The 20,682-nt window shown below is 39.4% G+C and overlaps 3 protein-coding genes across 8 annotated transcripts; 2 read left to right on the plus strand and 1 right to left on the minus strand.

Annotated features, from left to right (window-relative positions):
* Positions 1–129: 129 nt before the first annotated feature.
* Positions 130–7,991, minus strand: ctso (cathepsin O). 5 transcript variants are annotated; one of them, XM_061685176.1, is made up of 8 exons: positions 7,750–7,991; positions 6,424–6,484; positions 6,100–6,224; positions 4,984–5,151; positions 4,025–4,146; positions 2,648–2,811; positions 468–531; positions 130–348 (listed from the first exon to the last, which is right to left on the minus strand). In XM_061685176.1, the coding sequence occupies exons 1-8, from the start codon at positions 7,951–7,953 to the stop codon at positions 219–221; spliced, it is 1,038 nt and encodes a 345-aa protein (XP_061541160.1). In that variant the 5' UTR covers positions 7,954–7,991; the 3' UTR covers positions 130–218. The 5 variants fall into 5 exon arrangements, with proteins under 5 accessions (XP_061541160.1, XP_061541159.1, XP_061541161.1 ...); XM_061685175.1 differs by having other exon boundaries at positions 6,424–6,529; XM_061685177.1 differs by having other exon boundaries at positions 130–253; positions 439–531; positions 6,424–6,529.
* On the plus strand, positions 7,707–18,370 carry asb5a (ankyrin repeat and SOCS box containing 5a). 2 transcript variants are annotated; one of them, XM_061685181.1, is made up of 10 exons: positions 7,707–8,026; positions 8,845–8,897; positions 9,346–9,609; positions 12,157–12,236; positions 13,176–13,283; positions 13,359–13,509; positions 14,586–14,720; positions 15,754–15,945; positions 16,019–16,165; positions 18,288–18,370. In XM_061685181.1, exons 3-9 carry the CDS (start codon positions 9,381–9,383, stop codon positions 16,144–16,146), a joined length of 1,023 nt encoding a protein of 340 aa, XP_061541165.1. In that variant the 5' UTR covers positions 7,707–8,026; positions 8,845–8,897; positions 9,346–9,380; the 3' UTR covers positions 16,147–16,165; positions 18,288–18,370. The 2 variants fall into 2 exon arrangements, with proteins under 2 accessions (XP_061541165.1, XP_061541164.1); XM_061685180.1 differs by lacking the exon at positions 18,288–18,370 and having other exon boundaries at positions 16,019–16,591.
* spata4 (spermatogenesis associated 4) lies at positions 16,970–20,565 on the plus strand. The gene is made up of 6 exons (XM_061685184.1): positions 16,970–17,247; positions 18,288–18,417; positions 18,621–18,739; positions 19,404–19,627; positions 19,695–19,775; positions 20,454–20,565. Exons 1-6 carry the CDS (start codon positions 17,171–17,173, stop codon positions 20,546–20,548), a joined length of 726 nt encoding a protein of 241 aa, XP_061541168.1. The 5' UTR covers positions 16,970–17,170; the 3' UTR covers positions 20,549–20,565.
* Positions 20,566–20,682: the final 117 nt, after the last annotated feature.

Raw genomic sequence — 20,682 nt, forward strand, 5'->3', positions numbered from 1 at the left:
TGTCCGGTGAGCGTAAGCACTACATTTTAACATATGTTTAATATATTCTTTTTTTAATGCTGCGATTGCTGTAATCTTTGTATATGAACCTGTATCATTTGGTATTTAAAAATACATATTTGTTGTACATAGTATTTGTCTGTATTTTCAGTGTGTTTATGTATGCCTAAATAAAGCTCAGCATTGACGCCCTTGTAAAGTGATTTATTTGCATTATGTCAAACGAACACGGCCGCCACAGAATCCGCGATGCCTGGCAACAGACGACGCAAAGAGAATATTAATGTTGATCCCACAGGGTTTGATGACAACCACAGCAGACACTCCATCTTAAAAGGGGATGTGAATCTAAAAACAAATACAGGAGAGGGGGGGGGGGGGGGGGGGGGGGGGGAAAAAAAAAAAAAAAAAAAACAGGGATGGTTGGTTTGCACTCACCGCAGAGATTGCCGCCGATTTTGACGTACACGTAACCCTCGCTGCCCCAGTCTCTGCCCCAGGAGTTCTGCACTATCCAGAAAGGAATTTCCCCTAAAAAATATATATATATATATATATATTTACAATTTAAAATAAATTATTTACAGAGTAAAGAGCACAACTTGACATGAAAGCGTGAAAGGTCGCATAATCGCTTTGTGAAAATAAATAAGTCACAAAAATGGGGGAGTTGAACGGGGTGTGATTTAAAAGGACCCACATTCTTTGATTCGAATTATTCAATTTTCTTTAAGCTGTGTGTGGGCAAGACGGGGTGCGCCTCCTCCGCCTGGATGTTAAACGTGATCTGAAAGTAAAAGTTTGGGAAAAGCTGATCTGAAAAGTAACCAAAGGCTTCTAAAAGTTGGTGCAAGTTTGCTTATCTAAGAGGCTCCAAAAGCCTTTGTTTTAACAATTTTATTTTTTAAGGATGTGTGTCCGTCGGCATACTGAAAAGGGTGCATGGCTTCTAAAGGTGCGGAAAGTATCCAAATGGCTCCGTTCTTATTCTTTAGGATGCGCATCTGTCAAAATGTTGAAAGGGGTGTGCAGCTTTAAAAGATTAGAAAATGCTCATCTGAAATTATCCAAAAAGCTTTGTTTCTATTTTTTTTTTTAAAAACAACAACAAAAATGAAGGTACGTGTGGGAGAGAAGAGGAACACCATCTCTATTGGGATGAAAGGCTCATCTGAAAGTGCCCAAAAGGCCTAATTGAGGAAAAGAGGGTTACAACTGAATGGAAGAATAAAAAGGGAGTTTCTACCTATCGAGTCTTGTTGTTGGACAGTGCCCTCACTGCCAGGCATCCTAACAACGGTCCTTTTTTATCTTTTCCAAAAGAACGATAACACTCGTGGTTTTTGGGGTGTGCCTCCAACTCGGGAGCACAAATAGTTGAATTTAGCTAGTAAGACCTAACTTAAGCCTTGTCGCATGAACTGATGAAACCTGCTCGGACGGGAGGCGAAACGTCTTGTGTCACTGCCACCTGACCTCCCGAACGCACACTCCTTAACTCAATTCAAATCCACTATCTCCACACCCCCTTAAAAATGATATAAAAACATACTTTCAAATCAGCCTTTCCTAAACTTTGAAAGGCCCAGGACCCCTTCAACATCCCAACAGATAGGGCGCACCCCCTCTTATAAAACACAACGTTGTAGTTCCAACTCTTACATAACATTGTGATGATATAGCTGCACCTTGAAGGTACAACACTGTCAACATCCAAAGAGGCCAACGATTCAATAATAATAATGGCACAATTCTGCGATGGGCTGGCGACCAGTTCAGGGTGTACCCCGCCTCTCGCCCGAAGATAACTGGGATAGGCTCCGGCACGCCTGCGACGCTTGTGCGGATAAAGCGGTACGCAAAATGGATGGATGGATAATGGGACAATTCAATTTTCTTTTCCTTTTTTTCTTTTCATCGAGAACTCTGCAAAGATAGCTTTTTTATGACATCAATAGAGGATAAAACGCGAGGGAAGCAAAAAAAAAAAAAAAGGAAAGTCGATTGTGTTTATGCATTTTCAATGTGTTCTTTTGTATTTCATGGCCATATTTGGCCTTGGGGGCCTAATGGATTCATTACAATTCTCCGGCAGGATCGGGCTCATTTTAGGCTTTCTTGGTTTGTTCTGTTCAAGGCCAGTAAATTTAAACTCAATTCAAGCTATTATGGAAAAGAAAATATACACTTTGTTAAAAAATGTTAATTAAAAAAGAAAAGACACAAAATACCATTCAAATGTTACGTTTAATAGCTAAATAAAAATATCAAAAAGAACAATACAATTTCAAAATAATGTGGTTAGCTAGTTAGAGGTTTTACATTTCATATATTTTTCAAATAAGTATTAAATGACAAAAATTAAATCATTGATTTAAATTGCTTCAGATAAATTAAATTACATTAAATTCCTTAAATTATTCAAGTACATTTTAACTCAATTTGAGCTACATTGGAAAGAAATGAATTAAATTATTAAAATAATTTACAAAATTAAATTATTTTTATGAAATAAATGTAAACACACAGAAAATGCCTAAATATATTATCTGTAATAAATGAATGAATACCAATACAAATGATCCAATTTCGAAAATGACGTCATTCATGGCCCAATGAAATCTGCGTGGGGTGTTGATTGGCATACCTGTGGCATCGTACCCCACCAGCAGCACGGCGTGGTTGGGCCAGCGACTGGAGCAGTGGTGCTGGATTATTCCTCCCAAGTAGTCCTGCCAGCTGACCGCGTCCACGACGACGGACAGAGGACCTCGCTCCGCCAGCTCAGCCTTCATGGCCTCCTCCTGACCGCTAGTGGGGGCAGAAGAGTGCAGACAGCCTTACAACCAGGAAGGAAGATTACGCTTTCATTTTTGTCTCGTATTACTGCTAAAGTTAACATTTTAAGGCACGGGCCTTCAAAGAAGTCTTTTTAATTCATTTAAAAACTAGCAAGTACATTTTCTTATGTATTTTCTACAACTACTCTACTACAACTTTCTACAAAATTATTATATACTGTGGACCCCTGCGTATTTGTGGTTTGCCATTTGAAGATTTTTGGGGGGAACCTATTGCCTGGTATTCGCGGTTTTCGGCCTCGCCGCTTACATGCAGTGATTTCTCCAGATTCTCTGAACCTTTTGATGATATTATGGACGGTAGATGATGAAATCCCAAAATTCCTTGCAATGTTACGTTGAGGAACATTGTCCTTAAGATGTTCGACTATTTTCTCACGCACTTGTTCCCAAAGAGGGGAACCTCGCCCCATCTTTGCTTGTGAATGACTGAGCGATTCAGGGAAGCTCCTTTTCTACCCAATCGTGACACCCACTAGTTCCCAATGAGTCTGTTCACCTGTGGGATGTTCCAAACAGGTGTTTGATGAGCATGTCCCAGCTTTTTTGGAACGTGTTGCAGCCAAAAAATTCTAAGTTCATGACTATTTGCTAATAACAATCAGGTTTATCAGTTTGAACAGTAAATATCTTGTCTTTGTATTGTATTCAATTAAATATAGGTTGAACATGATTTGCAAATCAATGTATTCTGTTTTTACTTGTGTTTAACACAACATCCCAACTTCATTGGAATTGGGGTTGTAAATAAACCAAATTAAAATGTTTGTATTTAACTATCAACTGATAATATTTTACCATTGTCAGCAGCCAGGTCAGCAATGCAAATGAGAATGCATTCTCAATTGCCTAAAATTTGTACATACTTACTAATATATACACACACACACACACACATATATATATATATTGTCTGACCATATAGTTTCTTTTTTCAAAAAGACCTGATACTCCAGCAAGTAAACAAGCTGTGTTGACCTGTGACTTTCCAAGAGCTGTGTGCTACTGAGTGATCAATATCTGTGTTGACACAGCAAACACGACATGTCCTGGACCCTGCTCTGTCCTTCAACGTCACATGATTTCCTTTTCAAGCCATGAGCCATTTTTAAGCTTTTATTACCTGGGTGCTGTGGAGAAAAAAAAAGTATTTAAATCAGTACCTGAAGTTGTGCGCAGTGAAGTTCCCCACGCCAACGCCCCGTTGAGACTGGAGAAAGAAGTGACACATTCCGTTCTTGGCCGTGTAGGGGTAGTCCGACTGTGGCACCAGTTTCACTTTGGTCTGCGTGGATGAGATCATGTCAAATCAACCTTAATGATGCGCTCCCGTGATTTTTGAGACACGATGTCTATTTGTGACTTATTATATTTTCGTGGTTTTTGGCGAGTCGTCAAACTTGGCCGTCAAGTGACCGCGAAATGGCTGATTCACACCAAAATGGCTAACTCTGTTTTTTGGGGAATGGGTTCTTGAGACTTTTTATTGTGGGTCTACTAATGATAGACACGCTTGCTGAATCACTAAGTGACACTGGCTTTAAAGGACCTAATATTGCCAACATTGGCACTTATTCTATAGTTCGTCCTAGAACTAAAAAAAAATGCCCCCCAAGATGGAGTCAGTAGTAACATATTTGATTTTAAAGCAGGTGTTGGCCCGCCCCCATTTACGGTAGGTCGAAACCTGCGTGAGCCTGCTGACATCAAGTTTCTTGAGACTTTTTTGTGGTTCCACTCATGATAGACATAGCCACCATATTTCATGTTGCCAACTAAAACGGTCTTGTTTTAAAATGTTCAAAGTACTATTTGACCCGAAATGTTTGCTTCAAATGAAAATGAGAGACTGTCTTTTGAGGAATTTTTTTTTTTAAATCTTTTTCTGACTCTACCCACGATGCCAAATTTCATGTTGCTAAGTGACACAGGCTTTGAGGGCTACATTTTTTATTTAGCGTGAATAGCTCAAATGACCCCAAAATGGCCACTTGAAACTAAAATGGCTGACTTCTTTTTGAGTTTTTTTAGCATGACTTCCTCAGACTTTTTTGAAGGTCTACTCATGATAGACACTAATAACTGTCTTCGGGGGCTGAATTTTGTAAAACGTTCCAAGTACCGTCCGCAACCAGAGGAGGGCTTTGGTCGGAGAACCTCCGTTGCAGCCTCCATTTTGAAAGCAGCAGTCCACCACTTGCTGCACGCTGAGTTCCTCCAGCCGCGAGCCCGCGATGGCATTGGCCGCCTGCACGGCGCCCACCACGCTAAACGCCCAGCAGCTGCCGCACTGCAAAAGATGAATTACTGAGAAAAGCTAAGGTTCAAACCCCCGAGGGAAGAATTAATCCAAACCCTATCCTAAATGAACATCTTCTCCAGCACAAATACATTTTTCTTATCCCACCACCTTTTCCAAAATTAGCTTCTTGATGACTTTGTAAAGGACACCGGGACTAAAAGACTTCATTTTAATGCAAGAGGCTGTCTGTCCTGGAGCCACCCTGCTGGTCAAATAATTGCCCTAATTTATCTTTAAAACGCAGCTCATTATCAGACACGCTGTTCTTATTACATAGACACTCAGTCATCTTAAAAGAACACTAATAACATCTAAAACCTTCTTTAAAGACCTTTAAGATCTGACCCCTTTATGATGTCATCTGCTGACTGAAATGGGTGTGTTATTGTAGTTATTAATAATAGTACATCTGTTTCTATGAATTGGACTCCTTTACATGTAACAGTCTCAGCATAGGTCACACACACCTCCATCTTTCAAAGTCGCTACAATGGAAATGGAAGTTGACCTACCCCTCCAGCAATTTGAAATATGATTAAAAACTTCAATGTAAAAACAAAATAATAATAAAAATATATATTTTATTTTAAAAAATATATATAATACACTGAAATGTAATTAAAATCATAAGCAATCAACTTACAATTTTTACATAAAAAATACATTAAGACAATGACTATATTAATTTAATGTATTAAATTATGAATAATTAAACATGATGTTAGAATAAAATAGAGAACATTTAATTTAAATTCAATTCAAGTGAAATTTAAATGACATCAAAAAATGACAAATTAAAATGATATGTATAACTAGCTTAGAATTTAAATTAAATAAAAATTCTAATACATTTAAATTAAAATTTTAAATAAACTCCATACAAACAATCAAATGTGTTTTGGTCTCAAAAATACACCTGAGCGTGTTCCGTCTTACTGCTTGCTGGTTCTGGACAGGCCCCACCACTGCTCGGTCCCTCCAGTCAAATTTGGCCGGCAGCTCCTTAGCCTTGGCCCTGAGGAACGGCGTAGTGCGCTCAGAGGTTGCTCGCAGGTACAAATCTGCCATGAACACAAAGAACACAACATCACGTAACACAACAACATCCTGCCCGGTTAAAAAAACATGTGAAGTCAATTTCCTCTCAAATTGCACTCAAATGCCAGGAGATGATGTTGCTGAGGCAGAAACATACAAATTGTGGATTGTAATTCTAGCTGCCTATCATAGCGATGGAACAGTATTCCAAGTTCATCCTACCTCGGAATTCCTTGGGTGAGAGGGAAGAGAATTGGTTGATTCCGTACTTGGCAGACTGAGGCTGAGAGGAAAAGATGTTGAGGTACGCATGACGCTCCGTAGCATTCTGCAGTGTTCCAACAACAACAAAAACTTTTACAAAGACATTTAATGTATACTTCTGTCAACTTGTATTGAGCACCGAAGCTTATGAAAGTCATTACTGTATGTTTTTGTAAAGTACACTATAATAGAGTGCTATCTTATTTAAAAGACAAAAGTAATTTTGTTGTTTTAGGGGAGACTGGAACGTATTACCGGCATTTCAATTCATTTTAACAAGGAAAGAAGATTTGAGATTTAAGTGTACTGTGGTCACGAAACCAATTTAAATCGTGACTCAAGACACCAATGTTTTATTTTTTAGGAAATGAAGGACGCAGAGAGGCGCAACGGTGACCGTATGGACAGTCTGAATATTTCTGCTATTAAAAAAAAATTGGTTTTATTGTTTTTTTATCACTTCATATTCTGTTGAAAGTTGTGTTGGCGCCATGCTAGTTTTGTTTTCATGCTGCACTGATGTTCACATCCGGGTGGCGCCCATTCCAAGGAGTTTGATGTACTGCCAAATGCATGGTACTAGCAATGACGTCTGCTAGCAATCTATTTGTTTACAGAGTAGACGTGGCCAGAGTCCGATCTGCGATGCACGTTAAGCATTTCACTGGACAGTATATGCAGTTCTCTTCTTATGTAACCCAAATTTGTTGTCGCTCAAATTCTTTTACTGCCCATGACCCACTCAAGTTGGGTTTCCAACGCACTCGTTGAGAATCACTGCATTTGTTTTTTCAAGAATAATGTTGTCTGTTTTTGAGATAAAAAGTTGTATTTTTCACATTTAAAATTTTTTAACATTACAAGGTTAACGCAGTATTTTCTTGAGGACAAAATGTTGTTTTATGTTTGTTTTTTTAATGGTTTCTGACAATCGTAAAAACATGATAGTTTTTCTGAATGAAATGCAAACTTCATGTTTGGGGTTCAAATCCCAGCCTGCCTGTGTGTATATCAACTCAGAAGTTAGTGAGTGCTAGCAATAAATGTGGATTAGCCTCAATCCAAAGAAATGCAATCCGTTTATATTTTTAAGCATATTTACACTGAACGCCGGACTTGACCTCGAAACAGACCGCGGTTACACTCACGACGCATATCTCTTACCGTTTACACAGTTTCAATCAAAAAGCCTAAATCCACCCCAATTTAACCTGTGCTCTTTACTTCCGGGTTGTACGTCGTGGGCGTGGTCTGTTAGGACGTACACGTTTCTTCATGTCTTACCCGAAAACAGCCATTGAAGCGCTCAAAGTCACCTTTGCCTTCGTACATGAGGTGGCAACGAGCCCCAAATGGCGTAAAATCATCCACCAGCTCGCTCAAATTCTTCAATTCCTCGTCCCAACTCGCGTTTATTTGGCAACACAGCAGGGCGACGACGGCGAAAACTGTCGCCATGGCAACAGCGCACCGGTAACCGCCCTTCATTTTGGGTCCTGAAAAGTTCGCGCGACGACAACGAGAAATTTCTGACAAGCGCAAGTGGAAACGTCACGAAAAGGTAAACTTCAAAAAGAGTGGTCGTAGATGCATTACCTGTGATGGACACCAGGGGGAGACATTACTAAAATAACGTTGTAGATATATATAGTGTGTGTGTGTGTGTGTGTGTGTATATATATATATATATATATATATAGTGTGTGTGTGTATATATATATATATATATATATATTGCCGTATTTTTTTATATTTTCACGAAATCAAGTTGTAGCCTATATTTTCAATAAAAAGTCACATTTAAGATGTATATATATACACGCACACACACACAGGGTTATTGATAAGTAACTCCCTATTTTAAAATACTTATAATTTATTCATATGTTGTAATATTTTTTTGTTTTGTTTTTTGGCATACGGTCTCAAGCAGAAAGATGAACATTTTCAACCAAAAAGTTGCATGTTTGAGAAAATAAAATATGAATAAGTCAGTCAGAAAATTTTGAGAAAAAACATGTTATGTATGATTCAGAAGAAATTATCATCATTATCATTTCATTTTAATGAAAAATTTTGCAAATATATATTTTTTTCTGTTGTTGAATTTAAAGAAAAGGACATATTTTTGAAAAACAAACATTCTATTTTGTATTATTTTCAGGATAAAATGGTTAAATAAAACATGGGAACAATTGAACAAACGTTGCATATTTTTAAAAACAAATGTGGATATTTTCAAGAAGAAAAATCATCAGATATTTTTAAGAAAAAGTCTGACGTTTTTTGTAAAAAAAATAATCTGATATTTGAGGGAAAAATGTAATTGAGCCACTGAGAACCAGAGCGGGCTAACTCCATTTTGTGATTTTATTTCAGCATAATCTGTGTTGCCTGAAAGGAAAGAAACAAACTGGAATTTAAAAAAAAAGGTAAGTGCAATAGTGGTCTAAGTACAAATCTCAAGTCAAATCTATCACTATTTCATGAAAAATGATCAATAACATTTGGTCTTCTCTCAGTCACTGAACCTCACTTTGTTGGAGGATGAGAGCATAGACTGCCCCCTATATGTCAAAATTGGAACTAAATCTTCAAAACTATTCATCTGAAAGATGTCCCTTTCCCCTATTCATTTCTGCAGATGACCAAAATGGAGTGAGCCCGCTCTAGTTCCCAGTGGCTTAATTTTGCTTGGCAATGCACTGCATATAGTATTGTGTTGTGTTTTATGATACATTATTATTAATAGCACACAGAGCGTTATTCCCAATCCCCTGCCTTTGCTCCCTCGCTACAATAACACCGTTGTAGTCACGCTCAGTCTCCCCAACAGCTGAAGGGAATTTTTTCCATTCTGTTTTTCCCCCTCTCTATCAGCGTGTCCCGCCTTCACCGTCACAGTAGCAGAGGAAATGTCCGACGCAACGCAGCAGCTGGCTGGCAGCACCGCCGCCACGGGTGACAACAAACCCTTCGCGGCCCAGTTGTCCAACGTCTACCTCAGCATCTTGGCGCTGTTCTGCTTCAAGCTCTTCGTCAAGATCTCCCTCAACCTGCTCACCTACTTCTACATCGTCCGCGGCAACCGCAAGGAGGCGGCCAGGATATCGGCCGAGTTTTACGACTACACCCAGCAGCGCGGTGAGTCAACATCGGACGCCGGTTAACTGGAGAACCTCTGCGCGCAGCGGCATCCTGTCTTGATAAAGCAGCCACTAATTCACTATGCTAACCAGACTGATTCTATTTAATTATTCATCACATTCATTTCATTATATTCGCATTAAAAGATGATGAGTGATCCCAAACTGTGCTCTCATCAGCTTAATGTCAACTGTACATTCATTACTGTGGCAAGACGCTGCAAGGCCGGCAACTCCTTTTCTCCGTTGTATTAATAGAACGCGCACGCACGCGCGCGTGTGCGTGACTGGCCTAGTTTCCATTTCCAGTCGTGAACAGTGACGCTCCCCTCCCACTCGTAGGCGAAACCACAACAACATTCCTGGAGAGACGTGAGAACATTTCGATCAAAACCTTATCTATTTTTTAAGAATAGAGAAGGAAAAAGTATGTGAACCCATTGGAATTTCTCCATTAATTGGTCATCAAATGTAGTGTAATCTTCATCTAAATCAGACGTGCACAATGATCAGGATAGATTTTGGACCGTTCCTTTTTACAAAACTCTTGCCGTTCAGCAAGGTTCCTGGGATGTCTGGTGTGACTATTGTAGCTCTCTTGAGGTCATGCCACAGCATCTCAATCGGGTTGAGGTCAGGACTTTGACTGAGTCACTCCAGAAAATGTATTTTCTTCTTCTGAACTCATTCTGTTGTTGATTAGCTTTTGTGTTTTGAATCATTGTCATGTAGCAACAACACCCATCCTCCTTTGAGCAACTGTTGGACAGAAGTTATTTTGCAAAATAACTTGATGAACCTGTGAATGAATTTTTTACATTGATGCTGTCCAGGCCCTGAGGTAACAAAGCATGCCCATACCATGATGTTCCCTCCACCATACTTTGTTGTTGGTGTGCTGTGCCATTTTTCCTCCACGCATGGCGTTGTGTGTTCCTCCAAAACAAATTCAACAGAGGTTTCATCTGTCTACAGAATATTTTGCCAGTAGTGCTGTGGAACATTCAAGTGCTCTTTAACAAACTTCGAACAATGTTTTTTTTAGACTTCCATGAACCCCATTCTTGTTCAATGTTTTACATATTAGGGCTTTTTTTTAACAGATATGTTGGCATGCGCCAGTGATTTTCTGTACGTCTTCAGCTGACACTCTAGCATTCTTTTTTTTTTCTTCTTATCTGTTTGAGCATTCTGTCTTGTGCTCTTTCAGTCATCTTTACACTCCTTTGAAGAGAAGCAAAAGTGCTGAACTTTCCCTATTCATAGACAATTTTGCTTCACTCTGGACCGATGAACATTAAGACCTTGAGAGATACGTTTGGAACCTTTTCCAGCTTTATACAAGTCAACAATTCTTTAATCGTAGGTCTTCGGAGAGCTCTTTTGAGAGAAGCATGGTAGACATCAGGCAATGCTTCTTGACAAGAGACAATTCTAAACTCCCGTGTTTCCTTGTGGCCAGAGCAGTTTTAAACCTAAGCCACTCCAGGTTGGCTCACACTTGACTGATTAGTTCTTGGAGAATCCGTACCCGAGAGGTTCACTTAATTTTTCCTCCCTTTCCTGTGAATCTTTACGTTACTTTCAATAAAAACATGAAAATATGTAATCGTGTAGTATTAGTTTAAGCAGACTCTGTTTATTCTTGTGATTGAAATTAAACTCAGACCACATTTTATGACTAATTTATGCCCAAGTTTAATTGAAAAGAGTTCAGACTTTTTTTTTAGGAAATTGTCACGCTTTCAAGTAAATGTCATACATTTTCAAATCATATATGTGGTGGGGGAAAAGTTGTATATTCTGCCTTCAATCACATAGAAACTCATGTTAAATGGGAGTCAGCACGCACCTGCCACCGTAGAGTGCCTCTGACTAACCCCAAATAAAGTTCAGCTGATCAAAATAGCTTTGTCTGATATTGAGAGAACAAGTTGTATATTTGAAATGAAAAAGTCTTATATGGTCAAGGATTTAAAAAAAAGTTTATATCGGCAAGAAAATAAGTGAAGTATAAAAAAGGTTGCATGCTTTTATGAACACATTGTTTATTTTAGATTCAAATGTCATGTACATATTATCAAGAAAAAAAAAATATATATTTTTTTTAAACACACATTTTGTAGAACAGGCTGCTGTCTCAACAATTCTTCCTTTCCAAAGGTATCTGTTTTTGTGTAACGCTGGTAATGGATCAGGTGTACCTAATAAAGTGAGGGTATGAGGACACGTTGGCATTTGTATCACTTATGCTTGATTATTTTTGCTCAATAAATCAAGCGTAATTGCATATTGAGTGTTCCAGCTGTGCATAGTAAACACTTTAAATTGTGTAAAAATGACTACACTCACCTCAGCGATTAACCTTGTTATCTTTCTTTTTTTTGCACACAATAACCTTTGCGATGTAGCGTAGCCTGATTAGCTGCTGTAGTAAACAGCGCGCGCGTTGTAAAGGACTCTCAGCAAGGAGCGTTCACGGTTGACGAACGAAACATCGAACGAACGGACCAATGCTCTAATGAATGCATTTTTGCCGTGCCAGCTTCCTGGACGGACCGCTCGCCGCTCCACGACGCCGCCAGTCAGGGTCGCCTCCTTGCCCTCAGGACTCTCATTGTGCAGGTGAGAGGTGGCGGGGCGTTCATTGGAGTTTCATATTTATTAGCGTATATGTCTACGTGGGACTACCCAAAGAGTAATAACACTACAAATCCATTCAACTATGAAAGGTGTATGGCATGGACCATGATGAACGCTTTTAGTTGACCCGCTGAGGACAAAAGCGGGCTCATTCAATTTCTGTCATTTGGAAGAAATCATGGTTTAGTTCCAATTTTCACATATAGGGGACAGTTGTTTTTTGTCGCACTCAGTGCTTTCCCTGATTAATCACTGCATAACTGGCCCAACTCCCAATTTCAAGATGGCCGCGTTCTTCAAAGCAGCCTTAATGTCCAGCGAAAACATCACAGGAAGTGATAGAAAACTCAGAACGTAAGTCAGTAGTCGAGGTCTCAGTGGCTCAATTGTTGCAGATCTGGATTCCAGAAAATAGACTTGTTTTGGGTTGAGCAATTAAAGTCCCTTTTACAAAGGCATCCCACATAATTTGTTTTGGAGAAAAAAGTTCAAAGTAAAAAGTCCCGAAAGAGTTTTGAAAAAAAGCCATGTATTTTTTACAAAACGTGCTTATTTTTAATTAGATTTTTAATTTAATTGCATCTGCGGAAAAATAGCAAAAATCATTGAGGACAAATATTTTTGAGAAATAGTTTCTCAAAATTTTCTTGAAAAAGGTCATATTTCGTAGAAAAAAGTTGCACATTTTCAAGAAAAAGTTATATTTAAAAAATATATATATTCTTATAAAACCTATTTGAGCAGAATCAAAAGCTACATTCACACAGAGCAAATCCATTTCCAAGTACATTGATCTCCAATGTTGCAGTATGTACTTTGTGTAACATTTGCGCTGGCTGGTGCGCCATGATATTTTCCTCATGTAAAACGCAAAGGTTGGGAAACACTGAACTAAATGTGTTTATGTGTGTGTGCCATCAGGGCCACAACGTAAACAGCGTGACCCTCGACCAGGTGACTCCTCTCCACGAAGCCTGCCTCGGAGACCACCCACCCTGCGCCAGAGCCCTCGTCGACGCCGGCGCCGACGTAGGTGACTTTCACAAAACGGTGACAATGTTGAAACTACTTTCCCAACGGTGACACCAACTGGGGTGTTTACAGGTCAACGCCTCAACGGTTGACGGCGCCACGCCCTTGCTGAACGCTTGCGCGGTGGGCAGCGTGGCATGCACCGAAGTCCTGCTGGAAAATGGCGCCAGAGCTCAGAGCCTCGCGCACCAGCCGTCACCCATCCACGAGGCCACCAGCAGAGGTCAGTACACTCCGGGCAGTATTTTCGAGGGAAAAGGTCCTATAGGTTTGAAAAACAATGTGTATATTTTAGTGGGGGGGAGGGGGAGTACATGTGTGATATTTCCAAGAAAAAAACTTTTTTTAAGTTGAATATTTTTGAAAAAAGATTGGATGGATTATATTTTCAGGGTGGAAAAAAGTGACATATTTTCTAGACAAGAAATTGGATATTGTTGAGGGGGAAAAAGTTGTACATTTTCGTGTAAACAAATCACATATTTTCTAGGAATAAGTCATATATTTTTCTAGAAAAGTTTTTTTTTTTTTTTTTTAATGTCGTGCATTCACCCAAGGGGAAAAAATAGGAAATCTAGAAAGAAAAGTCTCATATTTCTAGAAAGCAGTTGCATATATTAGATTTTAAAATCGGATATCTTTTTAAATTTGTGAGTTTTATTTTTTATATTTTCTAGAAAACAAATAGTGAGAGTGAGATTTTTTAGGAGAATATTTGTATATTTTCCATCAAATTTTGATACATTTTCAAGAATGAGGAAAAATGTTTTCAATTTAAGAATGTTATAATTTTTGAGAAAAATGATTATCCGTCAGGGCAAAAAGTGTATGTATATTCACGGGAAACAAGACTGTTTTTTCTAGAAAACAAATTGGATCTTTTTGAACGGGGGAAAGTGGGATATTTTTAATTAACAGACAGATATTTTCCATTTATAAAAATTATTTTCAAGAAAATGTGTTAATTCTCACAAAACAAACCATGTTTTCTGGGGATAATTTGTTTATATTCCAGAAAAAGCATGTTTTTAAGGGAAAGAAGTCTGATATTTTTTGTTACAAAGTTTTATATTTTGCATTAAAAGAGAAAAAAAGTCTTAAATTCATGAGAAAAACAATTTGGATAATGTAGAAATAAAATCCCAATATTTTGGTTAAAAAAAAGTCAGATATCTTTGTGAAAAAAAGTTGCAAATTCATTTGAATTTTTAAAATATTTTCTATTATAAAATATTTAAAAATCTGCAATTTTTGATAAGTGAGTGTTTTAAGTTGTGTTTTAATCTATCCCCTTTCCAGGTCATTCCGGTTGCGTGGAGGTTCTGCTGACATGGGGTGCGGATGTGGACATGGACGTCCCTCACTTTGGCACGCCGCTCTACACGGCCTGCGCCTGTCAGGAGTTGGAATGCGCCAGGAAGCTCCTGAGGGAAGGTATGTTAAGTTCTCATGCAGACATCATTGCCGTTGATTTTCTTGCTAAAAAAAAGTTCCCCTATCTTGGAGCCGCTGTGTGATCCGGTCTATTTACAAACAAAACAAACACGAGCTTAGTGATGTTTTGGATTTCCCAGAATTTTGAATACATCATTGCATTTTTTTTTCAGTGATGCCATGCCATTATTGCTTTTCTATGTTTTCACCTTCGATCTTCTTGTCGAAAATGGATCCAGCATTTTCCAATCCAACATTTTGGATCCAGCATCAATTTGTCTGTTTACAGCTCAACTAAACTATAGTAGTGTGATTTCGCAGTATAATCGAATGTATCATTGTATTTCTTCAATGATGGCATGAAATAATTGCATTTGATGTTCTTGGTGAAAATATTCGATATTTCCAATTTGTTGAATGACTGTCAAACATACTCTAGTTTATTGGATTTCCGATTTCTCGGTGATCATGAATGCTTCGTGTTTTTTTTTTTTTTTTTTCAATGCCAGGACAATATTGCCTTTAATTTTCTTGGCAAAACGGTCGAAAACATTCTATCCAATGTGTCAATTCTAAACAAAGATAAGATTACTGATGCTTCAAATTTGTCAATATTCTTGAATACATGCCATGCCATCATTGGTTTTTTTTTTCATCTTTGATTTAGGTTGTTCTTCTAGTCGAAAGGTCCAAAATGTTTTGTAGTGTTAACGCGTGGCATTTCCCAGCCACCTCTGGTAAAGGTGAACATTGGAGGTGTTTAAATATCACGTTTGTGATATTTACCGGTGCAATTGTCTCGAGGCTAACACAAAATGGTGTCCGAGACATTATTGAAAGTGGAAGAAAAGCTCTTTGCTTTTCATAACCTCACTTTTTCGTGTTTTTTTTTTCCTTACTTTGGAACCTATGTCAGCTATTTGCTGAATCTGCGCATTCACACGTTGGTGCAAAAGCCTTGTCCATATGCGCATTTATAAGCATATCCAGTGGGTGTTCACTATATTTGAGATACTTTGTGTTTCCCTTTCAGGCGCTAACGTCCAGAAAGGCAAATCCCTGGAGTCGCCTTTGCACGCGGCGGCAGAGAAAGACTGCACAGCGGTGGTGAAGCTGCTGCTGGACTTTGGCGCCGACATCAACGCCCGGAACGGCGAGTGTCGGAGGCCGGTGGACGTGGCCCCGCCCGGCACCTTGACAGAAGGCTTCCTGCTCCTCTACGAAGGTAAAGTCATACTTATCTCTTTTATTACTTGAACGCCTTTCGTTGGGTGTTTTTTTTCCTTTCTACTTTGTAGCCACACCGCGACTGCTGAGTCAGCTGTGTCGCCAGTGTATCAGGAAGTGCGTCGGCCGGGACCGACTGCACCTGCTGAGCCATCTGCCCCTGCCTGGCCGGATCAGGAACTTCCTGCAGTACCAGTGACAATGACCGCCTGGCAAAAGTGACTTTTTAATTGCTTTTATACAAATAGCCACCCAAGTTCAATCTTTTTTCAGCTGCCTGTTTTCCATAATGTGTCTGGGAGTGAGCCAATACCTAACACATCCTACATTATGAATGTTCACAGGGATGGCTGGTGGTTCAGGGGATAGCCTCTATAAATATCTGGAAGAAAATGCACTTTGAAAACATGTTATTGTATTTTTTTGAATTCTATTTTTGCATTGTACACTGTTACAAACTCAATAAAATCCTTTATTTTATATTAGCCGTCTATTGTAGTGGGGCCTCATGCTTCTAACTGGACTGGTTTTCAACCAATTCCTTAAAAGTAAAAATTTTTGAGTGAAGAAATCGTTTCAACGCACACTGATTTTTTTTTTCTATCGTAGCCACATGTCTGACGTTTGTAACAAAATAAACCGCTTAAAAATTCAGCAAGTTATGATTTGTCGTCTTTATTTTAGGCGTGCTCATGCCCAATGTCTCAATGGAAATGAATGAAGTGGAGGGGCGGGACCATAGCGGGACTTCCGGTTCAAGATGGGGGCCACTCTGTGCATGTCACTCTAATACGCGCTTTAAGTCCAGGCTCCATCTATTGTTGCATACGATATCTACTGGTTGTTAACAATAAACATGGATGTCCTATATAATCACAACTTTTGTTCGGAAAACGACCAAATTTAACAGGGGTATAATGTAGTAGTTCCACCGTTGACCCCCGCGGGGCAACAAAGAGCTACCGCAGCCTTTGTCGTGCTTCCACCTCGAAACCACGAGAAAGAAACGGTGTTTCCATGGAGACGCGCCACACAGCAAAGCTCGCTACGTCACACTTGCTAGTATTAGCTTTAGCTCAAGCCACCGCCGTGTCATTAAGGGACGACGACGACGACGACGAGTCGTAAACAGGGAGAGGTCGGTTCATTTCGCGCCGTATTTGGCTCGGAAAAGAGACCAAGAAGGAGGGTTTAAAAAAAGAAAGAAGGAAAGAAAGAAAATTATGACGGGGCTGCCGAGGGACGTCACAAGATGGCTGCAGAGCCTCGAACTGACCGTTCAGCCAATGAACGTACGCAGGTAAATAAATCATCGAATGGGATTTAAAAACAAATATAAATTCACATAAATATTACAAATATTATTATAAGTAGTAATAGTAATATTTTCTATCATATTTAGTTTTACGTGTATTTCAGCGCATAATCTTATCATTCGGGGAACACTTCATTCAGGAAGAAAGGTGTACCTAATGTTGTGTCTCGTACGTAAGATTTAAATTAAAATCAACCTTTAGGGCTGGGCGATAAAATCAGCATTTTTTCCCCGCACATAAATCACATTATTTTTCTCTTCGCTTGCATAAAAAGAAAACGACAATGACTCTATTCAAAACAGGTTTTGCAAATTTGGGGTTTCCTCCTTCTTGGATTGATTTATTGTCCTGATACCAAACATTCCCCCCTGTATTAACTTACACAGGAATAATTTGAAATGTTTAATAATTTAACATGGCTGGGCCGGTGTATATGTCTGTTGCCAGCTCTCTCAGGCTCTTTTCCCGTGTAGGGTTATACAGCTGAGGCACTTGAAAGCACATACCTCGGGTTAAATTTTCCAACTTGCCAATAAATCACCGCTTTTGCAAAGTATAAATGGGCGCCATGTCTTTGGCAACAATCAGCATGATTGGCTCTGTGATGCCTTCCGTTGAGCTCCCTCCTTGTAAGACACACAACGATGTGAAAAGACTTCTGCCCTCGTTGTTTAAACTAAAGTTCCTAGTTGCTTTTTTGAAAAAGAGAAGTCAGAAAGGCTGCTAAATATAGCGACCAAAAGGCTAATTTGGCGACAGTGGCTGTGCTTTCGGAAACCAGCTCTTGTTCTCCGCCATGCACGTCAGCGGGGATGCATTTGGAACTACGGACACAGATCAAAGTTGTCCTGACAAATACACTTCAATTAGCTGATAAGATTAACAATTGATACGCTTCATCATCCTGAAAAATACACTTTCATTAATGGATAAGATTGATAATTGTCGTTTTACATCTTGAATTGTTGTTTCAAGATGTAAAGCATTGCTTTTTTTTTTTTCTCTTCTTTTTTTTTGCCCCTAGGGATTTTTCCAGTGGCTACCATGTGGCCGAGATGTTTTGCCGTTATTATCCCAGGGATTTCGAAATGCATGCCTACAGCAAGGGAACGTCATTCTCTGCCAAGCAGGACAACTGGAACAAGATACGTCGGGTAAGAGGAGGAAAAATATTATGATATAAACAGATAAAGGCAAAATGTAATTGCTATTATTTTTAAAACCTGTTTAATTCTGTTTCCAGTTGACTGTGATCCCTTAAAGAAGGGAAAGAATGCCATGAAGGTCCTATATATGTGTGATGCCATCGCTTTCATTTCCACTAGACCATTCAAAGTGTCTGTTTTTGTGCCGACAGACAGTGCAGAAGTTGCATCTGCACCTGACGGAGAAGCTGGTCTACGGCACCATGCACTGTAAACCGGGAGTGGCCGAGTTGTTGGTGCAGCAGGTGTACACCGTCCTGACCAAGCAGAGGTGACACTTTCGCGCAGAAACCTGCGCCAAGGCCTAACAATCATAAACTGACGCAAAGAAAACAGGATGTGCATGATGCCAGTTCTGAAAGTAGCAGCACCGAGCGTTATGAACATGATCTTCACCCAGCCTTGCTCCCAAGTCATGGGTGGAGGAACTCAGTAAAGGGGCGGGATTATTGGAAATTGCCTAACTGCGCCGCCTGTTGCCCAAAGTCACCATAGAAAATGGATGGACGGGTGTTATGTCACAATCAGACAACATTCAGGATGCTAATCTGTGTATCTACCAAAACTCAATGCAGCTCTGCTTACCTTTTGGCTCTGGCGTGATAGCAGGGGCGTCACACCCATGAGGGATGTGGGTGTTTCTGGACGATAGTGTTAATCCTTTGCCCTGACTTGCTCTTGCTTGAAAGTGGCTCTGGAGCTTCCCCTACCCTAGCTGAACATGTCATGAGCGTAGAAGGACCGTAGAATAGTAATCTGGCAAAATTCCAAGCGGGCACATTTTCAGAAAAAAAGTACATCAAAAAGTATTTACTTGGTTGTTTAATTTCATATTTGATGGGTGGGCAGGTAAGCCGGACGTATTTGGACAGAAACCATTCAAAAGTCAATTTTCCATAATATGTCTCCTTTAATAATCTAAATCCTCCCTGCAGGCCTCGAACAGCTCAAACCCCAGAGTTGGATTTCTCGGACCAGAAGTACCAGCAGCTCCTCCCCCCGGTGGCTCGCTCCACGGCCACCGCGGCCGTGAAGAGCAACCTGAGGAAGACGGAGATCATGGCCCTGCCCGACACCCTCACCAACGCGAGGAGGGCCGAGGCCATCATCTGCAAGCAACTGCAGGACAAGACTGCGGCGCGGACGGCGACTGACCGCGGTGAGACCAGTAGGAGGTCATTTTGTGTCGAGCGAAGGATGTAATGAGAGAACATGTTCTTCATTAGCAGGGCGCTCAAACGCGGTCAAGTCAAGACTCAAACAGATGACCGGGAAACATCAGAGCCGAGATGAACAACATTTGTCTGGTGAGGCTGCTTTAGTGCACTTTCACAACCATAATTAAAAAAAAACAAAAAAAAAACATCAAAATTATGATACATCAATAAAAATGCAATTATTGTAATATTACAATATTATATATATATTATAATATAAAGTAGATTAAATAAACAAATACAAAAATAACACTTTATTGCAGGCAACATACCTCTTCCATTATGTTGCAATGTTATTAAAAAAATTTGCAATTTGATTTGCAATAAGACAGGACGGTTTAATGAAAACTCCCTAAGTCTACCTTTTAATTTTGACTATTGAATGTATTGTTCTTTTCATTTGGTTCAACACGATTAGACATTAATGTTGCTTTTACAGGACCTTTTAAACTGGTTGCAAGAATTGAGTCATTTTTAAACTAAGACCTTCATGCTCAGTCTTGAAGTTATTCAGCATCATACCAAGCTCTGTTTAACATTTTGGTTACCATTTTTAGCCGTGAGAGGGGAGAGAGAGAGAGAGAGAGAGAGAGAGAGAGAGATATATATATATATATATATATATATATGTATATGTATATGTATGTATATATATATATATATATATATATATATATATATATATGTATATGTATTTTTTTTTCTTTTTAAAAAGCTGGGCATTAATATAACTCTTGCTCTAAACGCTGCTTATCCTGTGTTTTCTAGAGCTGTGCCTCCAGTCACCACTGAGTGGTGCTGTTGTCTCGTACAAGACCATCAAAGTCAACCAGCCTGCCAGAAGACTTCCCCAAAGCTGTTAAAGCAGATATTCATGCTTTTTTTTTTTTTACTCTCACAAATCAAAATAGCTCCTAATGTAAAATGTCTGTGACATGCTTTTGTCAAAATACCCCCAAGGATCTACAATACAGTACGCTGTACATACCCTAGTTCT

Source organism: Phycodurus eques, chromosome 9 (assembly GCF_024500275.1).
Source record: "Phycodurus eques isolate BA_2022a chromosome 9, UOR_Pequ_1.1, whole genome shotgun sequence".
NCBI lineage: Eukaryota > Metazoa > Chordata > Actinopteri > Syngnathiformes > Syngnathidae > Phycodurus > Phycodurus eques.